The sequence below is a fragment of the Oncorhynchus tshawytscha genome, linkage group LG01, assembly GCF_018296145.1.
Source record: "Oncorhynchus tshawytscha isolate Ot180627B linkage group LG01, Otsh_v2.0, whole genome shotgun sequence".
Classification (NCBI taxonomy): Eukaryota; Metazoa; Chordata; class Actinopteri; order Salmoniformes; family Salmonidae; genus Oncorhynchus; species Oncorhynchus tshawytscha.
Window position 1 is genome coordinate 92,895,597 of NC_056429.1, and position 8,503 is coordinate 92,904,099.

At 41.5% G+C, this 8,503-nt stretch overlaps 1 protein-coding gene across 3 annotated transcripts in view; it reads right to left on the reverse strand.

Annotated features, from left to right (window-relative positions):
* LOC112260122 (golgin subfamily A member 4) overlaps positions 1-5,640 on the reverse strand; it is a 99,995-nt gene extending 94,355 nt beyond the window's left edge. For all 3 annotated transcript variants that reach the window (XM_042327399.1, XM_024434987.2, XM_042327404.1), the window contains exon 1: positions 5,453-5,640. In XM_042327399.1, coding sequence (XP_042183333.1) covers positions 5,453-5,533 — 81 coding nt within the window. In that variant the 5' untranslated portion in view covers positions 5,534-5,640. The remainder of the gene's footprint in view (positions 1-5,452) is intronic.
* Positions 5,641-8,503: the final 2,863 nt, after the last annotated feature.

Below are 8,503 nucleotides of genomic sequence, written 5' to 3' on the forward strand. Positions count from 1 at the left end.
CCTATCTAAGCATGTCTGATATTGATCATACTAGATAATATTTTTTTTATTTTAAAGGTCAAATTACAGTATCTATGAAACCAAGAAAATTAAAGTCTACTTTAGATAACGCTTCATAGAATGACCTGAAAATATTGAATCACTACACAGCAGCAACCCCAGTTCACAAAGTGGTAACCTATATATGGGAGGCAGCTTTTTGTGACACAGATGAGAAAGGACACACTTCACAATGTGTTTGGTCTGCTGTAAGGCTACAAAGCTGGGTCTGCTTTGACTACAATAAACAGGCAATTGCCTTTGGGCCAGAGTTCAGGCCTAGTGTGTTTTGTAGGTCATACCACTGACCCTGCCTCACAGGCACACAAAGAAAAGACAGAGTGGTGGAACACAGGCTAGCCTTGAATCAGTTATGTATGGCCTAACGTCCTGCTGTACTGGTGTCATTCTACAACACATCCCCATTGCCACACCATCTACAACCACAGACAGTCATTCCACGATCCTGTCTAGGATCCTGGCTAGGTTAGGTCATGTGTGCTAGACAAGGCACAGTCCGATGCAGGAAGTGAGCTGTGGATCATTCTGGGAAGATGTTCCCTTCACTCAGTCCTCTTTTCCAGGTCTGACAGGACATGTGAAGGCAGTAATGGAGGAAACTAGGTGGAGCTGTTGCTTAGCCTACAACTAACCGATTGTCTCAGATCTAAGAAGGGACGTAAACAAGGGCAAGATAACATCTTCCTGGAATGAAACAGATAGAATCACTATGGTAAATAGTACTGGACCTCTGGTTGTGAAGACTGAAGGATGCAGTCTCGTACAGTCTGTCATGGTGTGTAAGCGACAGCAATCAGCTATTCGTCCAGTTTGCTCCCTACTCCTTCCCCATCAATAATGGAAGATCTGAGGGGGCTGGATAAAAAGCAGGGTAGTGGTGGAGTAGGAAGTGGTCTCTGTAGTGGTAAAAGCAGGGTAGTGGTGGAGCTCTGTAGTGGTATAAGCAGGGTAGTGGTGGAGCAGGATGTGGTCTCTGTAGTGGTATAAGCAGGGTAGTGGTGGAGTAGGAAGTGGTCTCTGTAGTGGTAAAAGCAGGGTAGTGGTGGAGCTCTGTAGTGGTATAAGCAGGGTAGTGGTGGAGCAGGATGTGGTCTCTGTAGTGGTATAAGCAGGGTAGTGGTGGAGTAGGAAGTGGTGTCTGTAGTGGTATAAGCAGGGTAGAGGTGGAGCTCTGTAGTGGTATAAGCAGGGTAGAGGTGGAGCAGGAAGTGGTCTCTGTAGTGGTATAAGCAGGGTAGTGGTGGAGCAGGATGTGGTGTCTGTAGTGGTATAAGCAGGGTAGTGGTGGAGGAGAAAGTGGTCTCTAGTGGTATAAGCAGGTTAGTGGTGGAGTAGGATGTGGTGTCTGTGGTGGTATAAGCAGGGTAGAGGTGGAGCAGGATGTGGTGTCTGTAGTAGTACACAGTCTCTCAGGCCAGAGCGGATAAGTAAGGGCTATATCTAGCAGATTACTACGAGTACTGGTCTAGTGGTACTGTGTCAACAGCTAACTATCCAGCCTAACTTGGCTTCCAAACCCCAGGTGATGGAATGTCAAGGACGTAAGAAACTTGGTTAATAGGATGGCTGCTAGCCTAGAGGGCTCCAAGAGGGCTAACATGGACAGGTTAGTATGCCACTATTGTGTTACACTGAACAGCTCTTTGCAGTGTGAGAAACAAATACATTTATAAAAAGGTACATTTACTTCCAGTTAAGGGTTTTATCAACACACAGTCACAAACAGGTTATATTTATGGGCAAATATTAGGAAATAATTCCTACTTAACATTGCTCAAAGCAGCAACACATCTGAGTCAGTACTTTAATTTAAACAATTTGCCTATCATTTGCAATATCTGTTGATTGTACTCTACACTTATAGTCAGGTAATGTTTGATGAAAGATGACATGGTTCAATGGTGACGGTAGTGTAGGCCACATGTTAATTCTAAAGCAGTGTGATGACAACCTAGAGAAGGATTAGGCCCATCTCTAAACGCAGATAATGTGCAAATTCTCCAGATAGACGAGGCTCGCCAGCACAACCTGCTCTGTTTTTCAAAAGCAATCTAGCCTACAGCCTAGTCAAGTTATCATGGTGGGGTCAAACTAGCTTGTAGCCTAGTCTAGTTGCCTGTAGCCTAGTCAAGTTACCAGGGTAGGGTCAAACTAGCTTGTAGCCTAGTCTAGTTACCAGGGTGGGCTCAAACTAGCCTGTAGCCTAGTCTAGTTACCAGGGTGGGCTCAAACTAGCCTGTAGCCTAGTTACCAGGGTGGGCTCAAACTAGCCTGTAGCCTAGTCTAGTTACCAGGGTGGGTTCAAACTAGCCTGTAGCCTAGTCTAGTTACCAGGGTGGGGTCAAACAAGCTTGTAGCCTAGTCTAGTTACCAGGGTGGGGTCAAACAAGCTTGTAGCCTAGTCTAGTTACCAGGGTGGGGTCAAACAAGCTTGTAGCCTAGTCTAGTTACCAGGGTGGGGTCAAACAAGCTTGTAGCCTAGTCTAGTTACCAGGGTGGGGTCAAACAAGCTTGTAGCCTAGTCTAGTTACCAGGGTGGGGTCAAACTAGCTTGTAGCCTAGTCTAGTTACCAGGGTGGGGTCAATTTTGCCTCTCTGGAGAGACCTAAAAATAGCTGTGCAGTGAAGCTCCCCATCCAAACTGACAGAGCTTGAGAGGATCTTCAGAGAATGTGAGTGTTGAATTTATTATGGATAAATGAATAAACAATATCACCATTTTAAATAGAATTGTATCTAGGTAAACTTATACTCTGTATGTCTAATAGACAATATGAGTTCATAAGAAGAAATTGTGTGACAGGAGAAAGGAGTAATAAAATGTTAAAGAACACCATTCCAACTGGGCAGGAACAAATGGGTTGTGGACTGTGTAAACACATAAGGTTGTTAGCCTATGGTTGACCCAACTGAAATTTAGCTCTGGGTTTTTTAGATAAGGCACTGAGTGCATTCCTAGGGTTTCTGTTAATTAAAACTGTCAATTCAGTGGTGATCGATAATGTTGAGGGGTCAAAAGTTATCTGGGAGTGTGTTAGTAAGTTAGAATGAACTTTTCCCCTTACTTTGTCCCGGTCAAGAGGAGGGGATTCGGTTAAGGCTGTGAAATGATGTCCTGATCTGTATATAAACTCATGCATGTGTTTAAGTGGTAGCGCGCTCCGAGAATAAATTCTATTACCTATTATTTAAAGACTGGTCTGCGTCTATTTTATGCAAACAAGAAATCTTACAAATTCTCATAAAATAGATTAAGGGCTTTCAATTGATGAAAGCACATTGGCATAATTAAATTATACTAACAGTAAGAAACTCCCCAAATACAAGTGTGCCAAGCTTGTAGAGTCATACTCAAGAAGACTCGAGGCTCTAACCGCTGCCAAAGGTGCTTCAACAAAGTACTGGAAAAAGGGTCTGAATACTTATGTAAACGTGATGAGGTTAAAAAATATATATTATAATACATTTGCAATAATTTCTAAAAACCTGTTAATTTGTCATTATGGGGTATTGTGAGTAGTTTGATGAGGGAAAAAAACTATTAAATACATTTTATAATAAGACTAACATAACAAAATGTGGAAAAAGTCAAGGGGTCTGAATTAGAGGTCGACCGATTATGATTTTTCAACGCCGATACCGATTATTGGAGGGCCAGAATAGCCGATACCGATTAAATTGGCCGATTTTAAAAAAAAATTTGTATTTGTAATAATGCCAATTACAACAATAATGAATGAACACTTATTTTAACTTAATAATACATCAATAAAATCAATTTAGCCTCAAGTAAATAATGAAACATGTTCAATTTGGTTTAAATAATGCAAAAACAAAGTGTTGGAGAAGAAAGTAAAAGTGCAATATGTGCTATGTAAGAAAGCTAACGTTTCAGTTCCTTGCTCAGAACATGAGAACATATGAAAGCTGGTGGTTCCTTTTAACATGAGTCTTCAATATTCCCAGGTAAGAAGTTTTAGGTTGTAGTTATTACAGGAATTATAGGACTATTTCCCTCTATACCATTTGTATTTAATTAACCGTTGACTATTTGATGTTCTTATAGTCACTTTAGTATTGCCAGTGTAACAGTATAGCTTCCGGCCCTGTCCTCGCTCGAACCAGCAACACAACGACAACAGCCACCACATCGAAGCAGCGTTACCCATGCAGAGCAAGGGAAACAACCACTCCAAGGCTCAGAGCGACGTTTGAAACGCTAATAGCGCTTCCTGCTTTCTTACATGGCAAATATTGCACTTTTACTTTCTTCTAAAACATTGTTTTTGAATTATTTAAACCAAATTGAAAATGTTTCATTATTTATATGCGCTGCATATCCAATCCAAAATTAAAACTAGAATTGGCTTCCTATTTCGCAACAAAGCATCCTTCACTCATGCTGCCAAACATACCCTGGTAAAACTGACTCCTGCCGATCCTTGACTTCGGCGATGTAATTTACAAAATAGCCTCCAACACTCTACTCTGCAAATTGGATGCAGTCAATCACAGTGCCATCCGTCTTGTCACCAAAGCCCCATATACTACCCACCACTGCATGCTCTCATTGACTGGCCCTCGCTTCATATTCGTCGCCAAACCCATTGGCTCCAGGTCATCTATAAGTCTTTGCTAAGGTAAAGCACAGCCTTATATCAACTCACTGGTCACCATAGCAGCACCCACCCATAGCACGCGCTCCAGCAGGTATATTTCACTGGTCACTCCCAAAGCCAATTCCTCTTTGGCCGCCTTTCCTTCCAGTTCTCTGTTGCCAACGACTGGAACGAATTGCAAAAAATCACTGAAGCTGGAGACTCATATCTCCCTCACTAGCTTTAAGCACCAGCTGTCAGAGCAGCTCACAGATCACTGCACCTGTACATAACCCATCTGTAATTAGCCCATCCAACTTGCACCCCAGTATCTCTACTTGCACATTCATCTTCTGCACATCTATCACTCCAGTGTTAAATTGCTAAATTGTAAATATTTCGCCACTATGGCGCATTTACTGCCTTACGTCCCTTATCTTACCTCACACTGTATTTAGACTTTTTCTATAGTATTATTGACTGTATGTTTGTTTATTCCATGTGTAACTCTGTGTTGTGTGTCGAACTGCTTTGCTTTATCTTAGCCAGGTCGCAGTTGGCCATTCACAACTAGCCTACCAGGTTAAATAAAGTTTAAACAAATAAATAAAACTAACGTGAGACTTTAGTTCTGAGCTGCTCAGACTATCGATTATAAGCAGTAACTAGCAAGCAAGCCTAGACGTAGGTTCTAGTTATCTAGCTAGCTTCGCAAATCAAAATAATGTATTCTGTGCTAACGCTGTAGCTCGACCAGCTGAGCCTGACAACTAGCTAACGTTAGCTGAACCAACCTGCTGGGCCTGTTGCGGTGACTGCGCATTCCTTTGCGCCGATTGCTCCTCGTTCATCTTTTGCTTTAGTTTCATAAACATATTTTCACACAGATTCTGTACTTCCAAGTGAAATATACTGTTTTAAAATGTAATTCCTGCATCCAGCATTCTTACTGGTCGCTAGTCTTTCATCTCTTGCAGGTGACTAGTGCGCATGTGCAGCCGGCGTGGAGCAAAATTAGCAACCGAGTGGCCATCACAGATAAATTCATGATTATTTTAATTGTTAATATTGTAAATGTATCACTTAATAATTTCCAAAATACGCTTTTGGCAATATGTACATTGTTACATCATGCCATTAAAGCACATTTTATTGAATTGATAGAACAACATGCCAGATATTTTCCCGGATGTATAAATGTGAAGCATCCGGTTTGCTTTCCACCCACTACTCACTACCAAAAATGGTGATGAAAGGAAACCCAGGGTTTCTCCCAGCTTCAGTGGGAGAAGCTGGAGCTAGATTGAGTTTGGCCAACATTCTGCACATTTTCTCATAGCTAAGACATTTGATCTCCGTACAGTTTTGTTTTTGGTTTGCAAAACTAGAATCTACAAAAAATAGAATGGACTGTGTTTTGTACACTTTACCCTTTGCCAAAGTATAAATAAATTGCGTTGTTTAGGACTTTACAGAGTAGGCGTTACCTAACATATGCAAATAAATGCTAGAATGCGCCAATAGGATCTCAGTATCAGTATTTTGTTACAGTATTGACTTGCCTAGTTAAATAAAGGTCAAATTTTAAAAACAAAGGGCAAGAAGGTAGAGACAAAACCCCAGTCTCAACGTCAACAGTGAAGAGGCTACTCTGGGATGCTGGCCTTCTGAAGCAGAGTTCCTCTGTCCAGTGTCTGTGTTCTTTTGCCCATCTTAATATTTTATTTTTATTGGCCAGACTAAGATATGTCTTTTTCTTTGCAACTCTGCCTAGAAGGCCAGCATCCCAGAGTCACCTCTTGACTGTTGTCATTGAGACTGGTGTTTTGCGGGAACTATTTAATGAAGCTACTAGTTGAGGACTTGTAGGGCATCTGTTTCTCAAACTAGACACGCTAATGTACTTGTCCTCTTGCTCAGGAGTGCACCAGAGCCTCCTAGGGAGTAGTACACAGCATTGTATGAGATCTTCAGTTTTTTGGCAATTTCTCACATGGCATGGCCATCATTTCTCAGAACAAGAATAGACTGACCAGTTGCATAAGAAAGTGCTTTGTTTCTGGACATTTTGAGCCTGTAATCGAACCCACAAGTGTTGATGCTCCAGATACTCAACTAGTCTAAAGAAGGCCAGTTTTATTGCTTTAATCAGAACAACAGTTTTTAGCTGTGTTAAAATAATTGCAAAATGATTTTCTAATGATCAATCAGCTTTTTAAAATTATAAACTTGGATTAGCTAACATAACGTGCCATTGGAACACAGGAGTGATGGTTGCTGATCTGTACGCTTATGTAGGTAAAAAAAAAAATGCTGTTTCCAGCAACAATAATCATTTACAACATTGTATTTCGGATCAATTTGATGTTGTTTTAATGGACAAAACATTTGCTTTTCTTTATTAAAAAACAAGGAGCCCACACTTTTGAACGGTATTGCATTTCCAGTTTGTGACTGTGTGTTATGGGGGATCTCCATCCATTTACATTTCAAAATTGTTTGTAAAAGTATTTGTAACACTGCCATGTTGCACTGAGCCTTGCTGTTGGAAAACCACATCAGTGTCCAACTTTGTCACAGATGCACCACCCTGACTTCACTCCTCAACTTTCGTCTGTACGTTTTTATTTGATTTTTTTAAAAATGCCAGGGCTTCCCGGGCGCGAACCCAGAGTCCCTGGTGGCGCAGCTGGCGCTACAGTACAGCGCCCTTAACCACTGCGCCACCAGAGACTCTGGGTTCGCGCCCAGGCTCTGTCGTAACCGGCCGCGACCTAGAGGTCCGTGGGGCGACGTAAAGTTGGCCTAGAGTCGTCCGGGTTAGGGAGGGTTTGGCCGGTAGGGAACTCCTTGCCTCATCGCGCTCCAGCGACTCCTGTGGTGGGCTGGGCGCAGTGCGCGCTAACCAAGGCTGCCAGGTGCACGGTGTTTCCTCCGACACATTGGTGCGGTTGGCTTCCGGGTTGGATGCGTGCTGTTTTAAGAAGCAGTGCGGCTTAGTTGGGTTGTGTATCAGAGGACGCATGACTTTCAACCTTCGTCTCTCCCGAGCCCGTACGGGAGTTGTAGCGATGAGACAAGATAGTAGCTACTAAAACAATTGGATACCACGAAATTGGGGAGAAAAAGGGGTAAAAAATAATAATAATTTGTCGGTTGCTTTGATTACCATTCAAACGAGCCCAATATTAAGCTATGGCAAGCACAGTGGGATAAATTATGCACATTGTGGGTTTGAGGGTGTTCGGCACTTCTTAGTTCGAACAAACGACTAGCAACGTTTAAAATGTCCAAAATAATATTTTGTGAGCTAACAAATTTGACTCTAGCAATTCTGTTTTCAGTTTAATAGATACTGTTAAAATGTAAGGAACTAACTTTTAAATCTACTTCCAGTGTGTATCTTTGGTGTGAAGATGCAGTGTAGGTAAGAACAGAAGGCACTGTAAACCACTAGATCCATTATGGGTTGACAATTACAGTAACATGTCCATGTACCCTCACAGAATTTTAAAATGCTACAATTTAGCCCCATTACAAATCCAAGTCTAATCTGAGTCTTGTGAGAAAATACAACAATAATTATTGTCATCAACTATATCCCAATCAAAATATTTATTCTTACTGATAAAAGTAACCTGAAGATGATTAGATACATGGGGAATGTTCCACAGGTCAATAATATCAAAATAAGAAAGGCGGCAAGTATATTTAAAATACAGGCTGAACATTTTTTTTTTAGAGACGCTGACCAAGTGTTAGCACATTGAATAACACCTTTCTAAGTAGTTTCTAATTTGAGTTATTTTGTTGTTACAGCTTGCCTTGTGTTACTTTGTTTACTG